This window comes from Girardinichthys multiradiatus, chromosome 15, assembly GCF_021462225.1.
Source record: "Girardinichthys multiradiatus isolate DD_20200921_A chromosome 15, DD_fGirMul_XY1, whole genome shotgun sequence".
NCBI classification, from domain to species: Eukaryota; Metazoa; Chordata; class Actinopteri; order Cyprinodontiformes; family Goodeidae; genus Girardinichthys; species Girardinichthys multiradiatus.
Genome location: NC_061808.1, coordinates 29,308,775 through 29,334,301, shown reverse-complemented (window position 1 = coordinate 29,334,301; position 25,527 = coordinate 29,308,775). Strand labels below are relative to the sequence as shown.

The following is a 25,527-nucleotide window of genomic DNA, read 5'->3' as shown; positions in this document are numbered from 1 at the left end:
ATGTGTATATGTATACACCCTTTGCTATGAAGCCCATAAAGAAACCTCTGATGCAACCAATTACCTTTAAAAGTTACATAATTAGTGAAATTAAGCCCATTCATGTGCAATCGAAGTGCACATAATTTGTCAGCATAAACACACCATTTTCGAAAGGCGCCAGTGGTGCTGCAACACCACTAAGCATGATATATCACACCATGACAACCGGAGAACTCTCCAAACAAGTCAGGAACAAAGATGTTGAGAAGTGCAAGTCAGGGTGGGGTTATAAAAAATATCAAAATCTTTGATGTTCCCCTAGAGCACCATTAATTCCATCATCTTCAAATGGAAAGCACCTGGTACCACAATAAACCTGCCAAAAGAGGACAGCCCATCAAAGCTCACAGACTGGGCAAGAAGGACATTAATCCGAGGCAGCACAGAGACCCAAGGTAACCCTGAAGGAGTTGCAGAGCTCCACAACAGAGACTGGAGTATCTGTCCACAGGACCACATTAAACTGTACACTCCGTAGAGCTGGGCTTTATGGAAGAAGGCACTATTGAGTTTGAGTTTGCCAAAAGACATGCGACTCTCCAAGTGTATGGAGTAAGGTGCTCTGGTCATATGAGACCAAAATATTACTTTTTGACCACCAAGGAAAATGCAATGTCTGGTTCAATCCTAACACATCCCAGCCCTCAATCAAACTGAGAATCTGTGATTAGACTTAAAGATTGCTGTTCACAAGCGAAAACCATCTGATATGAAAGAGCTGACGCAGTGTTGCTTCAGCTTTTTCTGTTATTTGTTTTACTATTCATGCGAAATAAAAAACACAATGCATCTTGAATGTTGTAGGCATGTTCTGTAAATAAACTCTCAAACAATCCATTTTAATTCCAGGTTGTGAGGCATGAAAACACAAAAATGCTACGGGGGTGAAAACCTTTGCAAGTTACTGTATTGCTGCCAATAACTTTATGTTCTCCCTCTGTTTTTATTTTTCTCTTCACAGAAGGTACACCTGACCTTGTGTTTCGGTTTAGCTGTGACACATTCCTGGGGCATGAGCTGAGCTGTTGCTGTTATGATCCAAAGGTGTTTGGGTTTTGGTTTCCATTTGTGTTTGTGTTCTCTTTATTTTGTACTCTTACTCGTCGTCTTCCGCTTTATCCGGGACCGGGTCGCGGGGGCAGCACACTCAGCAGAGATGCCCAGACGTCCCTCTTCCCAGACACCTCCTCCAGCTCCTCCGGGGGGAGCCCAAGGCGTTCCCAGGCCAGCCGAGAGACATAGTCCCTCCAGCGTGTCCTGGGCCTCCTCCCCACCGGAAGGAGGCCTACTCTTTTATGTAGTGGTATTATGGAATCAAAGTTTGAGACATTCTTTCTGGGGTGCCAGCCAGGCCTCTCTCCTGACATATTTATTTTTCAATCCAAAACCCAGACAAGGGAAAAAAGCAAAGACATGCTCATCACCAGAAACATTGATTGAGAATAACCGAACAACCACAATTTTCATAAGTTTCAATCGTATTCATCCACAGCAAAAAAAACAAAAAAAACAATAATAGTCCATGCAATGATAACTAGCTCTTCACTTAAAGAAGGACATGGCTCGGGATTTACTCAGTTCAGTCATTTTCAGTTCAAACAAAATAAGCCAGTCCAGGATTTTCCTGAAGGAAAAAAATAGAAGGAAAAAATCCACTTTGTGTTTTTTATACACGCACAAGGACCTCTAAGGACCTCTTTACTTCCTTGTTGTTTATTCATGTTCTATTGGTCCTGACATATTGAGTTAATTTATCTGTGATTATTATTAGTAACGTGTATCCATATTAGTTAATTCCTTTATGTTTAGTTTTGTAGTTTATTCTTGTGTTGTGTTTTTTGTACATTTGGATTTATTTAGCTTAGACCTCTGTTAGTCTTTATTACCTTGATTAAGTTATTTGTTTGTGCCTTAGTTCATTGCCATTCTGTATTAATTAGTCTCCCTCCCTTAGCTTCCCTGCCTTCATTCTGTCACAGATTTTACACAAAGCAAAGTGGGGGGCAACTTTTAGAAGAGGCTTTGTGCAGCTGACCCCCACTTTGCTTTGTGTAAAGACTTTCGAAGGTTGTTTTGGTAGCTTTATAGTATTTTGTACTGCTGACCCACCTTGCACTGCTTAGCAGTTTGGTTTTGGACTTGTTTTTTTTTTCTAATAGTTCAACTTAGTAGCTTGTGTTTGTGAAGTTTGACATCCCCTTTTAAGTCCCTTTGTCTTGGAGTGTTTTGAGTTTGGTTTAGATTAACTTGTTTTTTCATGTTTAATTTGATCTTTTAATTGTTGAGACTGGATTTGCCCTCCTCTATTTTGTTTATGTTAGCCCAAGTTTGATTATTAAGTGGGTAAAGCATTTGCTGTTTTGTATGTGGAACCTTTTTCTTTGTGATAAATCCTTTTAAACTCCACCCCTTTTCATTTGTTTTTCCTCTGGACACATTTTTATGTTACCACCCCCTGATCCCCTAGGCCCGGGGTCGTAACATAACAACTCTACTGATTAGCTCTTCAGGTTCCTTTGTCATTCTCCACTCTTCGTTCAATATCTAAGCTTCTGGTTTTTCACTGTGCATTACTGGATCCTTTTATTAGACTGTTTCTCCATTGGCCTATTTGACAGATTGCCATTCACACTGAGTCAGGTTCTAGAGATTTCCTCCTGTAAAAAGAGAATTGATCCTCCTCACTGTAACCACATGCTTGATTAGGAGGAGGGATTGCTGCAAAGATCAGAATCAGAATCAGAAAAGCTTTATTGCCAAGTACGTTTTTGGACATACAATAAATTTGTTTTGGTGTAGTCGGTGCAATACAATACAAATTAAACAGTATAAACATATCTACAATATAATATAAATATATGTGCACAGTTTTAAGTGAGTGAGAGATAATGACTTAATGCAGTCGGGTGAGCTTTTCCACCAAGATGCCCACTCACCCTGAACCAGGCTCTGTTAGAGGTTACTTCTGTTGAAAGGAAGTTGTTCCTTTCCACTGTTGCCACATGGGATTACTGCAATGCAAACGGCTTTGCTGAACAGGAATCTTTTTAAAACTGGCACGATAAACCACTAAAAAGTGCATGTCATTAAAACTAGGATCAATCTGATGGAAATGTAATTGAATTTAAATTTGTTTAGTGTTTGAATTGACTGATTGAATTTGATTATATATTTCTGGGCATGAATTAGAGATTGTCTTGTAAATTTTGGTGAATTGGTGCTGTATAAATAAACTGAACTACACTGTATGCTATAAATTCAAAAGCTGTTATCTCAAATATCCCTTTTACTAATAGAACAAAATTGACAAATAGTCACCTGCATGTTCCAGAGGGAGAAGAAGGGAAAGCGCAAGTTAAAGAATGGGCGTGAGAGTACATTGTCTCTAAAAGACCACATCTAAAGAACAAGGAAGAAACCACCTACATAAACACAACAGAACGCCTTTCCCAGAAAGGTTTGGTTAGGCCAAGTGGTGTAATGCACAATGTAATCCTGTCCCTGTAAAAATCTGAGAATGTGTAGAATCCTGCGTGCCTGTGAAAATCAGGCACCGAGGTGCATCTAAGTTCAGCACACCGTCCATCAGAACATCATGTCCTAAATCTTGAAATGCAAATGCAAGGAAATCTGCCGACATCCTGGCCGTAATTAACTTCCCTGCTTTTGTTGTGCCGCGGCAAACCCACGCAGAAGAGGAACAAAAGGTATTTTTAGCGCCTTTTGTTAAATATACCGCAGTCACCAGCATTGCAAAAATGAAACAGGGGTTTTATTTTGGGGCAAGCAGTGGCCTGTCTCCAGCTGTCCTTTTATGAATCACTTGAGGCTGAAATCCATGAATTTTTTTTCTTCTTCTTCTTTGTCACACTAATGACATGTGTGGCGAAATGGATTCAAAGGCAGTAATAACAAACATAGCGTCACAAACCAACTTGTTATGTCTGTGTCTCCTATGCAGAACGATGCATTTAAAAAGATGAAAGATTTAGCTCTTTCATCTTCTCTTTAAATTTCCTTAACACAAAGTACCCCACGCCTTCTGGAGTCAGACCAGCCTGTTTGTCTTGTCTGTATGCATCATGATACAGAGAGGGAACCATTAGAGGAAGAACAGAGGGAGGTGGTAAAGCATTCACTCCCATTCAGCAGGAAAAAACATAAGGAGAGGCACACTGAACAAGGAATTTCCCCAGTAAGTTCAAATCATAGCAGATGTGCGCCTGGCTGGCTGCTACTGCCACACATCTGGTCCGCAAAGCTTGGGCCTTCCATGTCTGGCCTTTATACGGCTTGCCCCCGTGCTCAGTCCTGGAAAAGCAGTTAGGTGGAAAACATGGCCACCGTACGCTGCCACTCACCAGGCAGCCTGTCCGCCAGCTGCGGTGGATCTGCACCATGAGTGGGGCGGATGATGGGAGGCCTGAAAAGACCATTATCGTGGCGGCTGGGAGGAGAGACTTGGCGTGGGGAAAGTTTGGGGGATTTCACAAAGGAGCAAGGCGGCCTCAAATTAGCCAGGCTACTGAAGGTCAGCATCTGCAGAAGCAATCCTTTACGTGTAGCTTTGCAAGGAAGGCGAGCATTTTCATCTCTTTAAATCACTTCTCCAAATTCAGTGCCTTGAAAAAGTATTCACACCCCTTAAGCTTTTTTACATTTTTTGACAAACACACTTCAGTGCCTTTTATTGGGATGTTATATGATAGACCAAGACCTAGTGCATACTTTAACTTTTAAACAAAAGGAAATTATTTTCAACATTTCTCCATAATAAATATAGAAAAAGTGTTCTGTGGATTCGTATTTAGCCTCTTTTATGTTGATTTCCCTAAATACAATACTTTGGAATTTAATTGGAGAACATCAGTGAACAAAGTGCATCATGTAAACCAAGAAACACAGCCGACAGGTCCGGAATAAAGGTGAGAAGTTTAAAGCAGGGTTAGATTAGGAAACAATAAAAGTAAAACTCTGCAAAGTAGGGTTAAAGTTAAAGTTTAAAATTTTCAAGCATTCCTCCCAGGTGAGAAATTCATCACTGCTATTAATATTTACCCTGTATGTGACCGTTTTTTTTATTATTTTTTTTTAATATATACTATGAATGTTCCTGCAGCTATGGTTAGTACATTCTGATTATTGTATGTATCACATATGCCTCCATGTTCAGGACAAGCCCTATGTTTGCTGAGCATGTGGAACTCTAGCCCAAGACACATTTCCCCTACTTGTGATAATGAACATTATATTGATTTTAATCAAACAATATTCCAAGCATTGGACATCTCACAGAAAAAAAATATTTAATTCAACAAACAAAGATAGGAGTATGGCACAACTACAAGGAAAGCAATGATCAAAGAAACAACAAAGACCCCATGGTAACTCTAGAGGAGCTACAGAGATCCACAGCTTATGGATTAGTAACAAAAAGATTGCTGTTGCTGAAAAGAAAGTCATAAGAAGTCATGTTTGCAGTTTGTCAATGTAGGGGCCAATCGAATATGTGGAAGAAGGTGCTCTGGTCACATGAGTCTCAAACCACAGAAAATTAACACCGCATATCACTGAGTGACAGAGTGAAACATGGTGGTGGCGGCATCATGCAGTGGGAATAGTTTTTGTCAGCATTTTGAAGTTGATGAGAATATGGATGGAGCTAAATACAGGGCAGAAAACCCCTTGTAAGGCCACAAAAGAATAACATTTGTAAAAACTTTCAAAAAACATGTATCAGACTTTGTTCTACTTCACCATTATGCTGTAATTTCCTAATTCCAATGAAATACATTAAAGATTGCGGCCAAGGTTAATGTGGTATACCTTTGCAAGGCGATATAAATCTGCTTTGCTCCATGGAGGAGTACTTTTATTTTGAAAAGTTGCCTCTTGATGTGCCAAAGAAGTTGAATGACAGCTTTTAAAAACAAACCATGCCAACGAAGGTTGTAATTACACTTGGAGCAAAGGGTGGACACAGGAATGGGGAACAACATTCTTCTAAAGAACAGTAAAGTACATACCTAATCTTATTGAGCCTTAGATACACACAACACCTTTTGGTACATCTTACCTAACACATTTGTTTATGTGTTATGCGCACCTGACTGATTCACTTTTGTTTATGCCGACTCAGAGTCATGCACTCAACACGGGAGACACACTCTGCACACAGAGTGTGGGAAATTCCCAGTGAAAAATTCCACTCTAACAGTCCTCTGTGAGTACATTCCTGTGTTGTTCCTAACATCTTACAGCTGAAATGAAAGGCTGGATTTATGGCTGCGAGGCATCGATTGTACCCTTGAGCAAGCCATAAATTTAAATGTCAGTGAATCTTTAATCCAATCACATCTAAGCTTTTACTCCTGCTAGATTTCCTGCTTGCAGCTAACTTAGGGAATGCTATGTGAGCATGCAGAAACAAGCAGGCATAGGATGAGACCACAGGCTTTTAGAGAGAAGGAATTCTTTGGGTGCCAAAAATACTCAAATATATTTCATTTTATGGTGTCAGTAATTGTAACGTAATGTTTACCAGTGGGGAAAAAAAGCATATATATCATTTGTTAGATTTATAAAAATAGTTTTCTCGTTCCAAATTTCCCTAAAATTCCCTGCAATGACTTACCATCTAAATGTGGGTATTTATTCCCAAGCTGTGAAATCAGCTTGGCAAGACCATGTTTTCCATTTTTGGGTAATGCAAACAGTCAGCTAATGACTTCAAAAGTGTGTGTGTGTGTGTGTGTGTGTGGGGGGGGGGGGTTTGGAGGCGTGCCTTAGTGTGCAAAACATGAGTCACGTTTGCGGCGACAAGGTCCATTCCTTCCTTAAATACACCACAGGCATATCAGTCAAACTGCGGCCTTCCTTCACCGAGGCCCAACGCATGGTACGCAACATTTTAAATGTCCCTGTTTACTTCTCTCCCTTTCATCATGGTGTATTTTAACGCTGCAGTGGTTTGTAGGTTTTGGCCGATGTTGCATGGTTTGCATTGCAGCAGTGTTGCAGGGTGTTTCCTCTCTTCTTGAGCCGTCAAGAGATTATGGACTTCACTGTTATTAGGAACCACTACCATTTGGACCTATGCGATACAAACCCTTCACCTCAAAACCCCATTTGTTTTTCCATAAGGAAGACTGTAATTTTTTTAAGTCAAAGCAGGGGACTTTCATTCTGCATCTCCTTTGAAGACTCGTCTCCTTCAGCAGCAACTACCTCAATACTTATGAACACCTAACACGCCTAACTTGAAGTTACTTTGCACTTCTTTGCTTGTTCTTCTTGCTGTTCTTCTTTAATTACACAGTAGCTAATCCTTACAACACGGTTTGTCATCATGCTAAATGTTGATACTCCCTCATGAGTCATTTTGTTTAAAACGGACTGTTTAGTGACTAAAAGCAATGCCATGTCAAATGGGAATGTGCAGAAAAACCCCTTACTTAGCTTGAATATTTATTTTAAAATACTTACCTTGAGGCAATAAATGCTAAATGTGTAGCAAATTATCATGAGAATGCCTCAAAAACAGAGAATCATTACTTGTCACATATAAAAAACTCCTATTATCAGTTTTAAATCATCCATCAAAAATTATTCTGTGTGAGGGCAAATTTCTCTTGGTCAGGGAGCCTAAATCGCACGCTTCATAGAATAGACTTACACTCATTCTTTTAATTTATGGTGGCCAGGTGTCTTTGTTTAGGGCTGGACTCCATTTTTGTGCCTCATGAGAACTGAGATTTTCTGTGCTTTTCTAAAGATTTACCTCACTTGCTGTAAGACAGCAAAAGCAGAGTTTTTTTGTAGGTGTAGTGTGTCAAATTAGTCCAACCTTGCACATGTGTTTCATGTTAAGGTCATCTTGTTACTTACTGTGCTTCTTAGCTTTGCCAAGCAGGACAAGTTAGAGAAATTATACAAATTGCAAGTTAAACTATGACAACAATGAATGCAGCTTTAACCAAAATGCAAGTAGAAGAAAACCTTTTAATCAACTGGATATATTAATGCTGTTCAGACAGCTTATGGTTGCAACTTTTGCTAAATGATCTCATCACCCTCCAGAAGGGAGGGAGTAAGGTTGCTGTCATCCTGTTAATGAAATATACAAAGTGTATCCTGCTTGTCTGCTTGGCACTGTTAACCAGAGGATAAACGGCTTTAAAAAAGTACCCATAATGAGGCAGCTCAACATGAGACACCATCTAATGCCCAGCAGGGTATGAGACATGGCTGCCACTCCAAAAAGAACATGATGGTTAATGCCTGTCTGAATACGCCTGATGCTGTGATTCAAGTTTCCTGCTGCCCTGTGGCACAAAGAAAGACATGTTGACTTTGTCCTGTAGCAGCTTTAAAAGAGTGCAGTTAAAGTTGTTTTTGTTGGTTAAAGTCACTGTTTGCATCTCAGATCCAGTCCCGCATTTGTTCTTTTCGATTTTAAGCACTCGGGACTTTTTCTTCTGTCGAAGCCTGCCCACAATGCATCTGGTTGCAAGATCTGCTGTGACTGGATATACTCATCCTACAGGTTAGCTTTGAGGTATACTTTATATTTGATTTATATTTGAGGCATAATGGGATGAATCTACTACTGATCTAACTACTACTAATCTAACCTACAATACAGTATTTTTATTGAACTTTTTCAAATTTTTCAGTACAACAGGTTATATTGTGTACATTTTATATGATAAATCAATAGAATTAAAGCTTAGTCTGATGGTCATTGTAAATGTGACATATGGTAAAGGTTATTGTGCAAGTTTAAAAAGGCCAAAATGCATATTTAAAAACACCCAGGTGGCAGGAAAATCCTTTAAAAACTGTCCTACTCTGAATGCTCTTGTATCTAGGATCTTTGAATTTTACTGGCAAGGTAAAACGTAATGTCCAAAATATAAACTCATGCATACGAATGTGTGCTTTTAAATAAATGTTACCTCAGTTGCACATTTAGACATAATTTTAAGTTAAATTTAAAACAATACAAGAAGTCAAATGTCATTGTATGGCTTTAACAATGCAAATATCCCTACTAGATTTAGATTGTTCTTCTTTTCAAATTTTGCCAATAATGACAAAAAAACTTTGACCTCATTATTTGCAAATTTAAACTAAACTTTTGAGGTAAAGTCTTACTCAAGCATATTTTCCTAGATACTGTTCCCAGATTTTCTACCCTAATCTATGTTTTTCTAAGACTCCATACTTAAATTAAGGATTCAACTTTTAGATCATGACAATTCTTGTTAGTGTTTGTTTGTCAAATTTGTTTTTGAGTGCAATTATAGAGGTTTGTAAGGAAGAGGTGCTATACAGGTCTGCTGAGAGACTTTACATTCATGGCAGGCAAGAATGTCCAATTTTCAACCATTTGACCCAAACATACACCACTGGATAAAAGAAAACTGGTTAAGATGTTCAGAAAAACCTAGGAACCACCAAGTCTCAAGCCTACCTTGATGAACTGGAACTGCTAGAACACGAGTGTCATTAATCACGCTGAAGCAAGTTTTACATTTTCATGGACTTATAGGGTGCTAACCAAAAGAGAAGCCCTGCACCTACATGGAAAAGCCAGAGATCTTCTTGGGAAACGTTTTATAGTTAGACGAGACAAAGATTGAGCTATTTGGCCACAAGGAAAAGATGTGTCTGTCAATGCGAGGTACTCAAACCTAAGAATACTGTGCCAGCTATCAAGCACGGTGGTGGCAGCTTTATGGTGTTCAGGGCAAGTGGCACTGGAGCATTGCTAAAAGCATGGGGAATGATTAAAGGGAAGAGGTCAGCATTTTCTTTCTTCAACTTCACCTAAAATCAACAGTTACCTGGTTGAAGCTTAAACAAAACTGAAGGTTCCAACAGGACAATCACCCAAAAGACATATCCAAACTGGTTTTCTAATCGATAAAACAGCCTAACATTAAGATTTCAGAATTACAGTGAAGTAAACGCTAATAAGAATTTCTAAAACATCTATAAAAAACAGATACATGCTAGGAAATCAAGCAGTTTACATGAACTTTACCAATTCTGCCAAGAAGACAGCTCAACTATGCAGACAGAATGCTGGGTCATTGCACAACTTGGTCAAAGACATAAATATCCTTTGGGGTGTATGAATATATTGGAACCTGAATGCATAATTTTAAAGCTGTGTGTCTTGTATTAGAGAACACTGACAACACATTCAAGCTGGTTTTTTGTTGTAATCATTACAATTGTATGTTGTATAGTGATTTCACTTAGGAAAAAGAACAGCTAAGATGAAGCATTGAAAGTGTGTCATTCAAATGCAAAACCCTGCTTTATTGCAAAGCAAAACATGTCTTATGTTTTCTGCTTTAGTGCACTTACAGTAAATGTTGTAAAGACTGGGATGACAACAATCTTTTTCTATTTAAACAATTAAATGACAGTGCAATGCCCCAAAGCACTACCAAATAAGACAAAATAAGAAAGGCATTTCAAGTTTCAAACGCTTCCAACTACAGTGCGAAGGTTAGTGGTTTTATTTAACCAGAGATAATTTACTAGATAATTTACTAGGAACAAAATGCAAATTCTAAAGTAAACGGAAGACAGTGCCTGGCATAAGCACACTAATTTTCATTGGACTTACCTTCATAAAGTATGCCCCGCTAGGCATTTTAGTCCTCAGCAGATAAGCTCTTTTTAGAAGCTGCTGACAGTCCACAAGTACTTAGAAACCAAACACGTCACGTGTGCATGAAAACCAACATATATGTGAGTTTAGAAGCTAGATTTAATATTTGCTTTGCAAAAGTTTGTATACCACATTAACATTTTCATTTTATCTTGTTCAAAACTTCAATGGTATTTTTGCAACAGACCAGCAGAAAGTAGTGCACAATTGTGAAGTGTAATGAGAATTATACATGGTTTTCAAAGCTTTCCCTAAATAGACATGAGGAAATTGTGGCAAGCATTTTTGTTTAGCCCCCTTAACTCTGGTACTTCTACATTAAATAGTAAAACAATCCGAATCCTATTCTGAACCACAGCTCAGGTACGAGAGTCTCTTAATATAATAAATACAGCCTGGGCAATCTACAGATTTGGTGTTCAAGGAAGAGGATTACCACAAGTCATGTAGGGGACACAGCCAACATGTTTAAATAATGTGCTACGGTCAGATCAGAACAATACTAAACTTTTGGGTCTGCACGCAAAACGAAAATGAACACTGCACATTACCCCGAACAACCAATCCCAGTAGTGTCCAAACTTTTTGCCACAGGGGCTAAATCCCCCCAAACAACCATAAAACCTTTTTACATGCTTAGCCATAAATTAAACATGCAGTATTTTGATCAAACAAACATAAAGTCAGATTTTTTATTTTGTTGGTTTTTATTATCAACAAGAATGAAATATGAGTCAGTCTTTCTTAGAAAACCTTGTTGTATTTTGGCAAGTCTAATTAATATATGTGCCCAAATCTGCTTTTTGGTAAAAGTAGCCAGACATTTGTGTTACCAGTTTTCATAAAATTACAATGGAAAAAACATAGTTCATAAAGGCTGCTGTACCTAACAGTTTCCATTTTAAGAAGATATACAATTTCTGTGAAGATCTCAAACTAATAATGACAAAAAAGGGGCCATCTACCTCAAATACCTGTGCTGGAGGGTCCAATGTTTTACTATTCTTGTGTGGGGGCCACACAAAATTCTTCCAAGGGCCGCACTTTGGACACTCCTGGCCTATCCCCACAGTGACACATGGTAGTGGCAGTATCCTGGTGCAGGGATGCTTTTCTCTAACAGGGACAGGGAAGCTGGACGAAGGATCAGGCTATAAACAGAGCATTCCTGGAAACAAACCTTTTAGAGGCCAATGGACGTTTTGTGAGGTATGCACTAAGAGCTGGATACAATCACCCAGAGAGGTTATGTCTGGGATTTTATTTTTTATCAGTAAACATTGCCAAAAATCCATGGTTTCAAATTTTGTTTCGTGTCACTTGTTAACCTTTCCCCCATTGCCTAACATCTAAACATTTGAACTTAGAAAACATTTGCCACCAGTGGCTTTGCAATGTGACACAGTATTTTCATAAATGGTGGAGATCCCCCCCTCCAGACAAACTAGAACTTGTTCCTACGCCTTTTCATAACACAGCGTGGGTGGGGGTCTTTCTGGTTTCAAAATGTGAACAGTACAGTGTAAAGAAGCTGCACTGATACATTATGAATGGGGCAAAGTAAGAACAGAAGTAGTGAGAGAGCGACAAAGAGCAGAGGTGGGGAAGAGGACAGGAAAGGGGGAGGAAGGTGAGGTATCAGAATGGAGGGGCAATTGTGTGGGTGGGGGGAGGCGTTCTGTCTCAGTTTTGAAATATCAAAAAGGAGTCAGTTTGTAAACCCATAAATGATCTTGTAAAGGTTTTGCAGGAGCCAAAAATATTAGATCTAGCATATATGTAAACTACTTCATTGCATGCATTCTGTTCTGATTCAGATTTAAGAAATATTTGAACAAATTAATACAAAACCATTCATATTTGTGATTATAACACAGACAGCACAGGCTTTATAACAGGAACATGAAACTGTAACAAGCAGTCGGGGCTTTTTGCCTGGAGGCCATAATCAGAACCTTTTTGGGGTGATTATCCTCAGGTGCATCGCTGAGTCCAGATTTCACTTCTGCTGATCACATATCCTGACACCTCATAGAGCTCCCTTATGAGTCATTGTCTAAATAAGTAACTACCTTTAAAAGAGGAAGCCAACATCTATGCAGCTGTTATCTACCTGCGTGCAGAGGGAAAATCCCTGATGACACACAAATGTGGACATTATAGCAAAGGAACAAGGAAATAGGATTTGGGATTTTACCAAGACGTAAAACAGTGATTTCTGCTCCTTGAATATGACCCTTTGATATTGCTGGTTAGGTATATATGGTTACTAATAATCTTCCAGTTCACTGCATTTTGTTATTAAATGTCCTGGAACAAAATCTAGAACCAAACCTTTTTCATGCTAGTTTAATGCTTTATAGACATTATTTACGATATAACCATATTCATTTACCATGCTGTTTTGTGTTTGTGCAAGAAATTACCATACCTCGATGTTTTGCACACACAGGAAATTATAAAACACATCGCTTCCTCATTTGGGTTCCCACAGACTCTTGCTAATACATAGTTGTGTATTTGCTTGCACATGTGCATACAAATGACATTTTTAGTCTGCAATCGCAACCAGTGACAAAGAAAAACATTTGAGGAGATACTTTTTTGCGTCAATTAAGCGAAAAGCAGTACATGTAAGATCAGACTGCTGTTGCATGAGAGTTAGTCGAGATCAAATGTCAGTATGTGTGAACCATGTGATTTTTTTTCCACTCATTGGCCCTGAAGTACTTACTGGAAGAGCACTGGGGTTTTTTTTTAGACCTTTAGCTGTGACTGCCTCTTCTGGTCTGAACACTGAACTCTTTTAAGAAAAAGTAACAGCGTTGGTGCTCAGAAAGAGGAACTTTTATTTCCTCTGCTGTAATATGCATGGCATTCTGACATTGTAACACTACACCCCGTTAAGAAGGTAAACTGGTGTTAGAAGACAGGACTGGGTCGTTAAAACACAAAGATGATCTCCAGCAATCAGACTCAGTTGAAAAATGATGACTGTTTATAAGTGGCATGTCTGTTAAAACCGTTGCTTTAATATTAATTTATGCCTCAACGACATTTTGCAAATCTTCCCCTGCAATCTTGCAACTATCCTTCTGCCAGAGAAGACACCCTGACACTCATCTCTATTCACTCTATCATACCTGCACTCTCTTCTTCATCTCTCTTTTGCACGGTTTTGACGGTTTATTTAGATGATTGTACAAAGATACTTAAACTTGTGCACCTTTAGCGCATTTACTCATCTCATCTTTACTGTTCTCTCTGATCTGTCTTGCTTTCATTCACACATGCATTCTGTCTTGCTTCTACTCACTTTATTTTCTTCTTCTATTCCTAGTTTTCGTCCATCTTCTTCCTTGTCCCTCTACAGACTACAATATCATCTGCAAACAACACAATCCTTTAGAATTCCTGCCCTACCTCATCCACCAACCTGTCTTTATCACTAGTCCTAAAAGAATAAAAATACTACATTTGTAATGAGGCTGCTGTTGCCAATTCTCCATTATGCACTTCAGTAGTTCTGGTTGTTTTGTACCCATTTTTGGAGGGTATAAAATGGAACCTTCTGCCATTTTGAACATTTCGTACCATCTGTGCATACATTTTGTTCCCATCTTGGAGACATTTCATCCTTGATTTGACAACCAAAGCTTTAAAGCAATTGGTATAGTCTCCTCATAGACTACTATAAGGAAATATAGTTGGACTTCAACATTTATTATCTTCAACAAAGGGTTATTTGAATTTGATTAGGGGTAATAATCATGAAAGCCTATTTGCCCAAACTAGGAAATGGTAACAACTGCTGAAATTGTTTAATTTCTTCATAAGGGGATGATAAAGTTTATCTTCTCTATATTAATAATTGTATGATTGTTATATAAGATTTTGTGCTCATTTAGGGGGTGAATCCCAGCATGATCGAGCCAGTAGCGTCTTCACTGTTGTTCATTGCATGGAGAATATCTCTCTTTTATCTTGATCTTTCCTTCATCTTCTCTGTTTAAGATACTCTTAGGCTCACTAAGAGTCCTCTTCACTACTCTTAACATTTGTTCAATAAAGGAGGTCTCTTAAGGCCTAAGGTGCTTTGTGAAAAACCTTTAGCTTATACAGGGAAAATTCTAAGAAAAATCTTTTTGTTCCCTTTTGTCAGGTGTTTTCCCCCAGGCCCTAAAAACAGCAATTATCAAACCACCATTGAAAAAGAGCAACTGGGACAAGCTGCTACTACAGAACTACAGGCCTATATCAAACCTCCCCTTCATCAATAAGATTATTGAAAAAGCTGTTAGTAGTTAAACAACTTCCAAACAATGACCAACCGCTTTGATGTCTTCCAGTCAGGCTTCCTGCTCACCACAGTACAGAGACTGCTCTTGTCAAGGTGTTCAATGACATCTGTATAAATGCAGACTGTGGAAGAACCACAATGCTGGTATTATTGGACCTTAGTGCAGCATTTGACACTGTTGATCACTTCATCTTATTAGAGAGCCTGGAAAACTGTGTCGGTCTTTCTAGAACAGCACTCAACTGGTTTAAATCCTACATGAAAGACAGGGACTTTTTTGTGTCAGTATATAACTTTACATCAGAGACCACAAAAATCACATGTGGCGTTCCCCAAGGGTCCATCTTAGGGCCCCTGCAATTCAATATCTACATGCTCCCCCTAACTCAGATGATAATAAAAAACAACATAAGCTATCATAACTATGCAGACGACACACAGCTATACGTTACGATGTCACCTGGTGACTATGAACCCATTCAAGCTCTGGGTAAATGTTTAGAAGAAATCAATGCATGGATGAGCTAAATTTTTCTTCAACTGAATCAAAACAAAACTGAAGTAATAATTTTTGGACCAAAGTAAGAGCGTTTAAAAGTTAGCACACAGCTTTGGTTAATACAGCTAGAAACCAACAATCAGGCTTGAAACCTGGGTGTAGTGATGGACTCAGACCTGAACCTTCAGAGGCACATAAAGGTAGTAACAAGGTCGGCCTTCTATCACCTAAAGAACATCTCCAGGATTATAGGACTAATGTCTCAGCAGGACCTTGAAAAACTAATTCATGCGTTCATCTTTAGTAGAATTGATTACTGCAACAGTGTCTTCACAGGTCTGCCTAAAAAGTCAATCAGACAGCTGCAGTTGATCCAGAATGCTGCTGCCTGGGTCCTCACTAAAACTAAGAAAGTGGCTTCCCATACATACAATCATTATATCATTAATTTTTCATTTTATTTATTTTTTTATTATCATCCTTTTAATTAATATAAAAATATAAAAATAATTAATTAAAATAATATTCATTTTTTATTCTCTAATTATTGAATTACCTTTATGCCACTGTAATGTACTTTTCCTATTATGTCTCTTTTTCTTTTTTCATGTACAGCACTTTGAATTGTCTTGCTACTGAAATGCACTATATAAATAAACTTGCTTTGCCTTGCCGTGCCTTAAAAAGTTCGGGAATTGCAAAACTCAGAAAAGCGTGTACTGTGCTGTACAATATATGTAATCAGTACTTGGTCAGGGCTCCTTTGGACTGAATTACTCCCCAAATGTGGCCTGCCATGGAGGCCATCAGCCTGTGACACTGCTGAAGTGTAATGGATGCCCCGGTTGCTTTAATAGTGGCCTTCAGCTCGTCTGCTTTGTTGGCTTTGGTGTCTTTCATCTTCCTCTTGGAAAATATTTAATAGATTCTCCACCGGGTTTAGGTCGGAACAGTTTGCCTGGCCAATCAAGCACAGTCACACCATGGTCATTAAAGCAGTTACATTGGTACTTTTGGCAGTGTCAGGTGCCAAGTTTTGTTGGAAAATGAAATCAGCATCTCCATAAAGCTTGTCAAAAAAGAAAAGCATGACGCTGAAGTCTTCCTAAAATTTCCTGGTAGACAGATGACTCAGAGCTTGAAAAAACATTGAACATTGGAAGTCAAGCAACTTGGACTTGTGCCTTGAGGGTCTTCCTCCAGACTCAAAATTTGCCTCCATCTCAAAAGAGTAGAGTGGATCGGTGGATCGGCAACGGTTTGATGCTCTTTCTCCATAGCCAAAGCAGCAAGTCTTTGACTACGTCTTTGGTCCAGGACTGGCTTGACGCTCAAAATGTGTCAGTTGTAACCTGTTACTTGGATACATTGTTGTGTGGTGGCTCTTTAATCTCTGACTACAGCTGCAGTCCATGCTTTCTGAATCACCCCAAAACTATTGAATGAGCTTTTCTTCACAATCCTTCTAAAATTGATGTTATTCCTATTGCTTGCGTGGCTTTTCCTACCACACTTTTTCCTTACAATCAACGTTCCATTAGTATGCTTGCCTACAGCATTTGTACCACCAGCTTCTTTAGCAATTACCTTTTGGGGCTTATCCCTCCACTCGCTGGGTGTCAATGACTGTGTGTGTGTGTGTGTGTGTGTGTGCGCGCGTAGTTGTTTTTTCTGTCTTTGTCATGTCTTATTCTTTGTCATGTGATGGACTGTTAAGTGATGACCTGTTCAGGGTGAACAAGCAGATACAGATAATGGAGGGACGGAAATTCATTAAGTGTAAACCAAAATCATCTAAAACAACTGTAATAAATGCTTGCATTAAACCACTCTGTGTGTAAGGAGTTTATATCTATAAATACAGCTAGTTAACCTGGACACATGCTAAATAAACCAGCCATCTTTTTCCTCTTATATAGGTTCACATAGAGTATCGTATTTAAAATCATACATATAGTCATACATTATACGGAGAAACCAATAACGTACACCGACTTACTGTATCACCATGGTAACAAGGCAGGTCTATCACACCGGATGAAGTTTTCGACATTTTGAATCAGCTTCCGGGTGGGAATATTGTTCATGAAGTAAAGCCTGCTTGTAAATTCATTTGGGGACGAACTTCTCGGCCAAAATTTAAGTTCGCAGAATGTCCCGAGGCTCGAGTGCAGGGTTCGATCGACACATCACCATATTTTCTCCCGAAGGGAGACTCTATCAAGTCGGTCAGTATTTGCAGCTATTCAGATAAAAAAAGAGCCGCTTCGCTGGCTCAGTTGTTTGCTAGCTAGCTAAATGCTCTGTCATGGTTGGCTGAGGCCGGCTCCTGGCTTATAAATTACCCCGGCCAAAGTGAAAGTAGTGTCACTTATAAATGTAATACTGATGGTTATAATATCGGTGTTGATATTTTAAGTCTCCCTTTCTGACGCCAATGTGTAACAAAATAGCAGATGTAAAGAGCGAACCTGTGGCTAGGCTAGTTAGCATAGTTAGCAATACAGTCAAGATAGCTGATTCACCATAGTGACAGCTTGCCACTAAGTTTAAAATGTCTTAGGATTTACAAATATCATTTACAAATGATCGTGTAATATTGTTTTTCTGTACTGAGGTTTTGCGTGTGTATTGTATATTAATTGAGCACAATGAGAAAATCCACGCTGTGCTAAATGAGTGTTAATGTATAATTATTCCTTCTTGTCTGATGTCAGCGGGTTCATTTATGGTGCAGTTTTCCAGCTGCATGAAACTATAATCTCTCCGTACATTTTACTGTCTGAAATCAGGGCCGAAGAGTCTGTTGTTGTTTGCTGTTTTCAGATAACCATGCTTACTTAAACCAATCTTTTGCCTTTCATCTTCTTCAGAATATGCTTTCAAAGCTATAAACCAAGGTGGCCTCACATCAGTAGCGGTCCGAGGGAAGGACTGTGCAGTTGTTGTAACACAAAAAAAAGTACCGGTGAGTTTGAGCATTGGGGTCTTTTAAGGGGCTGGATGAATGTCTCTTAGGAGAGAGATGCATGTGTTTCCAGATGAATGATTATGCAGCATTCTCACTGATATCATCTTCTTCCTACAGGATAAGCTTCTGGATGCCTCCACAGTGACCCACCTCTTCAGAATAACAGACAACATTGGATGTGTAATGTCTGGTATGACAGGTGAGGAATTCCCTGACCGTTAAGGAATCATGACATGCAGTCTTAAGATTACACAATTCACCATTAATCTTATACTTGGAGGCAAAAGTGTATGTATTAGGTAAAATAGGCATGGACTGGTATGAGCATCTCACTGTACAATGTAGTAAAAATACCCAAGGTTATCTGGGTAAAATAAAAACAACAGTTTATTTTATTAAACTGAAGCATTAATTATTCTTACTGGTCCCAAAATAGCTTGTTGATTATTGCATTTCTAATAGGTTATCTATAACATTTATGGATTGTGCTTCTGATTGTGATATGTAGACTTAATTACAAATATTAACTAAATACCTACTAGTTTAACAAATAGTTCATAGAGCAACACAAGTACAGAGAGCTGATGTTGGCTGGTTAGTCAGGCTATCTGCTCGAGAAGCCAGCCCACCTCCAGCTGCTTATCAGACGTCGCGCTGCATTTGCATTTTTAAAACAATAACATTGTAGTTCTTCTTCAGTTTTCACCCCATGACTGTCCCATGTCTGTGCACATCCAGAAATATTTTCAAACAGCAAAATTCTCCGGTCTTGTAAGTAAAGGTAATCTGTTTTGACAATTGACTGACACTTGTTAGCAACAGGTGTGGTAGGGCTACCAGTTCTATGTTGTTTTCCATACAGCCGGAGAAAACAGCCCACACCTGAAACAGGGCATCTCATGGTTTTAAACAAAATCACAGCACATGCTTTAGCAGGTCTTTAACAGAAAAGAAACCATTCCTTCTGCAGCTAAACATACAACATTAGTTATATCTATTATCTATAAATTATGCCCATCCCTCCATTAGTTTTGATAGACTTCATAAAGAATATCACATAACATCTGTGAAATTCAGTAGTAGTTTTCAGTAGTTTCTCCTTAGTACATGGGATATTATACCTTTTTCTGCTCTTTATTGGTTACCCACGGACCGATATTAGCTGCTGCAGTGTGCAGCAGCAGGTTGGGGAGGGGCAGCACTGCTTCCCGCTACGCTCCTTACAGCTGGTGAAAACTTTGGTCATGTCAGCACTTTCTCTGAAACCTCTTTAAAGGGAATTTAAAGCAAACAGTCTGTGAAAGTATTTTAGTTTTAGATACTTAGTCTCAACAATCTCTACTCAGTTTTTAACTTTCACATCTTCACCTATTTGAGATTTTTCACAGCATTCACTGCTACTATTGATCTCACTTTCTATTTACTAAAAAAAGGCATTTTATTTTAGTCTCTCTTAAACTAAAAGCAGTAATTTTTTGGTGCATGTGATCTACAGCTGACAGCAGGTCTCAGGTCCAGCGAGCTCGCTACGAGGCAGCCAACTGGCAGTACAAGTACGGTTACGAGATCCCAGTGGACATGTTGTGTAAGAGAATCGCCGACATCTCACAAGTCTACACGCAGAATGCTGAGATGCGACCGCTAGGCTGCTGTGAGTTAATTTCTCAGATCACTTGTTGCATTTATATTGAGTTTAGGCTCAAAGCTACACATGGAAAATAACGTGGTGCCTGGCCATCTTGCAGGTATGATCGTGATCGGCATAGACGAGGAGTACGGTCCCCAGGTGTATAAATGCGACCCGGCTGGTTATTACTGTGGTTTTAAGGCCACCGCCGCTGGAGTGAAGCAGACAGAAGCCACCAGCTTCCTGGAGAAGAAAGTAAAAAAGAAACTGGACTGGACCTTTGAGCAAACGATTGAGGTAAAGTTGTTTTGCTGATGGAGCACAGGTTGATAAGGAAAAAACCTGAATGTGAAAGCCACTTGCATAACGTGTGGTGGTTTCCTGCCTTCCTGTAGCACCTTATATAACCATCATATTCCACTATAAGAAGTAGAAAGCACTAAAAATGTAATAAATGCACATTACTGCCTGATTAAAATGAAACCTGATACTGCTCTGTCTCCTAACCACCTTTATGTTTTTTCTCCACCTCAGACGGCCGTTTCTTGTCTTTCAACTGTCCTCTCCATTGACTTTAAGCCCTCTGAGCTGGAGGTGGGCGTTGTGACGACACAGGACCCCAAGTTCAGGTAGAACATCTCCAGCAGATGATTGTTTCTCAGCAATGAAATCAGAAAGGCTCAGAGGCACACAAACCACATCACACTTCGGCATTTTTTTTTAGTTTAGTTTATCAGTTGCCTTGCAGAAAAATTAGCATTTCCACATTTTGTCTCATTGCAACCACAAAACTGTCTGTTTTAGTGGGATTTTATTTGATAGACCAAGTTGCACATAACTGAGTAATGAAATTAATACATGATTTTCTTAATATTTTACAAACAAATCAGAGAAATGCGGCACACGTATATGTGTTCAGAATTTGGAATTAGTAAATAGAGTCCACCTCTATGTAATGTAATCTCTGTGTTTATCCAGATGTTCTGTGAAGGTCTCAGACATTTGTTAAAGAACTCTAGTGAACAAACAGCATTATGAAGATCAAGGAACAGAAGCAGACAGATCAAGGATAAGGTTTTGGAGAAGTTTAAAGCAGGAATAGAAAATCCAACTAAATTGACTGGCTGGGAGGCATATTCAGAGAAAGTCCAAGGGGTTCATACGAACTCAATTTAAAAGAGATAATCTTTTGACAGGACAGGTATTATTTCTACAAACCTGGCTTTTGTAAAAAAGTGGTCAAGAAAATCATTGTTGAACAAAAGCCAGGTTCCGTTTTAAGTTTTCCATAAGTCATGCAAAGAACACAGCAAGCATGGTTTAGAAGAATCTTCCACTCAGATGAGACCAACGCTTTGGCCTGCATGCAAAACTAGTACTGTGAAAAACCTTTCAGATTTTTATTTGTAAAGAATTTTGACAACTACTTTAGTGTTCAGGTAAATCTTGTCATTTCATAGATGTCATCAGCTTTCCCATGTTTTTGGCATTATTTCCTGCAGGATTCTGACAGAATCTGAAGTAGACGCCCACCTCATGTCTTTGGCAGAGCGAGACTGAGCGAGCAGAGAGATGCCACCTGTTTGACTGACTTAGAGCATGATGGGAAGTGCGGTTCCCAGAAGGAGGCTGGTGTTTATCTTTGTTTGCTGTACATTTATCCCTCTCCCCCTTCTCCCCATGATTTCATTCAACAATAAAACAAGTTTTTGGAGTAAAACAATCTTTGTCCTGTTTACACACTTCTTTTTGACATTACTTGAAACTGTTAATGGAAACATGAGCCCTCTGGGTATCCTGTTGTGGCTCTAGAGTAACATGATAATGAGGTGCTGTATCAAGGTTATACTACACAGCCACTGATTTGGAGCTGGTTTGACCTCATTCTTCTTTAAAGTACATTGATCGTGTCAGAAATAGCTTACGACTTACAGGAAATGTACAGCACAAATTGTTTCCTTGAGGGGGGATGTTCCTCTTAGCTCTGAATGGTTTTGTCAAAGCTGACACATGGGCTTCTTTATAACTGAGGGGGAGGGAGAAGGTTCAGGATTTTGTCAATGAACACATCAAGCTCAGTTTATGAATATTGTGTCAGGATAGATCAGAAATTATGCTAAAGTACGTCAGTTCCAGATCAGTTTCATGACGTCAATTCTCCCTTTGTAGTTTCTGTGGATATGCTCCAGTTTTATCCTGTAATAATCACCCCCCAATGAACCTTGGGATATTTATACAGGATACTTAAACTCACAAGGAAGCCACTAACAGCAGTAACCTGATTGAATTATCTTGACAGAAATTCCAGCTTCTCAAAGAGGAAGTCCTATACTTCCCAGACTCAAGCTAAGGTTCCCTGCTGTCGTGGTACAGCAGTAAATCTAAACAACTTTTGTCCTCAATTTTGCAAAAAGAACATTTCCTCTATGGTGCAGCCATCCAGCAGTGCCAGGTCCTTGCCTGCTGCTCAGCATGAAATGTTTGCGAGCACGCCGCGTTCCCTCAGCGGGCCGCCCAGGGACTTTTCAGCGCAGTGACTCAGAGACCTGCTGACCTCGCCCAACAAAGGAAATCCCATACTGTTCCAACCATGGCTGACTGATCTTTTTTGGTTTTTCATCTTTTTTGAGTGACTGCCTCGTGGTTTATTGTGAGAAATGACGCTTGTTTCAAAGTTTTGGAAAGGCCACCAAACAGTCATTCTTCATATGGAGGGAAATTCAACTATTGGCTCAGCCGAAGAAACCATGAGTAACAAATGTTCATATTCATAGACTTTTTTATTTTTGGCTTGTTCATGATAGTGTTTAAATTCACACTTAGTACAAAAATAGGATCTCTGTATTTACAATATGTTACATCTCATATTTACACAATAATATATTTATATTTTTAAACAGTTGCGGACCATATGGAGGTCTCGCCTTTGTGGTTTTTCAGCAATCTTGACTGGACACCATCTTCATTCCAGTTTGCAGTCTCTGGGCCAGCACCTACAGGCCTGAACCTTTGGCCATGGAGGAGGGAGGACAACATGGGGGGCATGGCTTGCTACTGTACCCCATTGGGAGCCGTTCTTTGGCAAACCCATTAGCAGCTTGACGTTCACACCACCAGTAGGGGGGGTCTTTTTTACTTCCCGAACTTGATGTCATCATAGACCTGAAGAGAAGCAAGACGAGAAACTCGTGAGAAAGAAGATCGGAAGATCACTTTATATGAAAGTGTTATTTCAGTGTTGGGAGTGGCACCACTTCGATAGGGATGCTTACCTCGTCCTCCAGCAGATCCAGCTCCTCCATGTCGCTGTCATCCGACTCACTGTCGGGCAGCTCCCTCAGCTCTAGTGCCGTCCGTCCGTACAGCTGGCAGCGGATCTCGTCATTCTGGCGCCCGTATGTAAGGTGGTACGGCGTGAAACCTCCGTAGTTTTGGCAGTTGGCTTCAGCGCCGAGATCAAGGAGGCAGCGAACCAATGTGGGGTTCTGGAGATCAACGGCCAGGTGAAGTGCCGTCCGTCCACTGCAGGGTTCCTAAGGTAAAAACATAAAACCAAACAGTTAGGTCTGTGTTGGTTGTGTTTTTTGAAGACATTGTGGAGCTTCGTCATGAAGGAGGCCTACCTGTGCATTGATGTTCGCTCCCAGGCGAACAAGGCTTTCCACCAAGGAAATATAACCGTTAATGGACGCCAAGTGGAGGCAGTTGTGTCCTGGAAGGCAAAAAGGGGCCGATGGCTTAGTTACAGACCCAACTTGGGGCTTGATTGAGATGCAAGAACTTGCATAAGTTGATGCTTACCACTGTAGTTAGGGATGGACAGGATAGAGGTGAGGTGGCGCTGGCAGTTCTGAGTGATGACGCCAAAGCAGGCCAGGGAGCCCTTTTTGCATGCGATGTGGAGAGCTGTGTTGCCACTGTTGTCGGCCAGCAGTGGGTCGGCGCCGGCCTTCAGGAGCCTGTCTACTAACTGGGGCTGCTCTGTGATCACTGCCAGGTGGAGGGAAGTCTGAGGAAGAGAACACAGTTATTTAGACGATGTATGAGACTTTGGATTAGGAACGCATAGGTTGCTGATGACAGGCATTTTGGCTATAACGTTGATGGTTACCTGTCTTTGGTGGTTCTGTTTGTTGAGGAAAGAGTGATTTCTGGAGAGTTGGATCATCTGAAAGGCATGTTCTGTTGCTTCATGAATGATGGCCAAGTGGAGCAGCCTGTTGGGGGAGAAAGGGAAAAGTTTGGTTAAAATCGAGTCTTAAAAAAAGAAACTACACACAGGGGAAGTGGTTTCAGTCATATAAGAGAGAACAAAGCCAAAGCAGCGGAGCGTTTCGCAACAGTGGAGTTTTGTCGGGTTATTTCCACCAGTTGTGGCTTGACACATCTGATGCTTTATCAGTTCCTGGCAGCGAGCCAGGGACTTTCCTGAATGCGCAGAGCTGACTTTAGCGCCGCCCAGACTGCGCACAGCCGCGCTGCAAACACTCTTTAATGCCAGTTTGCACGCACTTTGTGTTTGGTTGTTTAAAACTTCTACCTTTGTGCAAACTTTAACCTTCCAGTGCGCGTTTTAACGTTGTTTTGCAGCTTTACTCAAATCGCATCCGCATTCCCCCCCAACCCTCTTTAGGCCTGCGTGCAAATTCCACAGTTCTGCGCATTTTTGCAAAACAGTACAGTTTAAAAAGTCTTAACAAATCCCACTTACGTGTCTCCGTCCTCGGTCACTGGTTCCCTCCATGGCTCGTACTCCTCTGTGCGCTCCTCCCCAGAATTTAGAGTCATCTCCTCAAAGTCCTTCATCATATCGTCGTCCTTTATGGAATCCACGCCGCTGTCCAGGCGGTCATCCAGACTGGGCAGCATTTTCCCGTGCTTGGCTTCCATGTTGTCCAAATTAAAATCCATTGGTCCGTGCATTGTGTTGACGTCCATGTTGAATTTGCGAGTGTGTGTCGTAAGGTCAGAGCAGATGTGTGGGTCTGCGGAGAAGCGAGCAGCCTTTTGTACGCTCTGGGTGGAGCTTGTGTGGGGATTTCCGACTGACTTAGAAACAGCAGAAGGGAAATCACATCGGAGCTGTGCTTTTAGGAGAAAAATCCCCCCCCACTCTCCAAAAGAGACTCAGAATGAAAACCTGTAGTTTCCTATTAGACACCTATTTTCTACCTGCCCTGCTTGCTGCTCAGGGGCCACATGTCAGTGAATGAGACATGATGGGCATGAATGAGAGGTACAGACAGCCCCTGACTGACTCTTGAAGAATTCCCTTCGTGCTCTGGGGAAATTATGTGTTTCAAGTGGCTGACCAAAATGCAGCACTGCATAATTTTTCCTCACTGGCCAAATTTCAAAGCAGTAAAATAAGACACAAAGAGCGAGTTTCCAGCGTTTCAAA

The 25,527-nt window shown here is 40.1% G+C and overlaps 2 protein-coding genes and 1 long non-coding RNA gene across 4 annotated transcripts in view; 1 reads left to right on the top strand and 2 right to left on the bottom strand.

The window, feature by feature from the left end:
• The window catches only part of LOC124882172, a 41,201-nt gene extending 23,566 nt beyond the window's left edge, over positions 1 to 17,635 (bottom strand). For both annotated transcript variants that reach the window (XR_007041822.1, XR_007041821.1), the window contains exons 1-2: positions 17,528 to 17,635; positions 14,046 to 14,115 (exon numbers count right to left, since the gene is read on the bottom strand). This is a non-coding gene — a long non-coding RNA (uncharacterized LOC124882172). The remainder of the gene's footprint in view (positions 1 to 14,045; positions 14,116 to 17,527) is intronic.
• Positions 17,576 to 21,849, top strand: LOC124882170 (proteasome subunit alpha type-6). The gene is made up of 7 exons (XM_047388389.1): positions 17,576 to 17,756; positions 18,402 to 18,496; positions 18,617 to 18,698; positions 19,995 to 20,150; positions 20,245 to 20,423; positions 20,661 to 20,755; positions 21,629 to 21,849. The coding sequence occupies exons 1-7, from the start codon at positions 17,681 to 17,683 to the stop codon at positions 21,684 to 21,686; spliced, it is 741 nt and encodes a 246-aa protein (XP_047244345.1). The 5' UTR covers positions 17,576 to 17,680; the 3' UTR covers positions 21,687 to 21,849.
• Positions 21,850 to 22,887: 1,038 nt separating this feature from the next.
• Positions 22,888 to 25,115, bottom strand: LOC124882098 (NF-kappa-B inhibitor alpha-like). Its single transcript, XM_047388262.1, has 6 exons — positions 24,838 to 25,115; positions 24,238 to 24,343; positions 23,928 to 24,135; positions 23,750 to 23,838; positions 23,399 to 23,659; positions 22,888 to 23,288 (listed from the first exon to the last, which is right to left on the bottom strand). Exons 1-6 carry the CDS (start codon positions 25,062 to 25,064, stop codon positions 23,259 to 23,261), a joined length of 921 nt encoding a protein of 306 aa, XP_047244218.1. The 5' UTR covers positions 25,065 to 25,115; the 3' UTR covers positions 22,888 to 23,258.
• Positions 25,116 to 25,527: the final 412 nt, after the last annotated feature.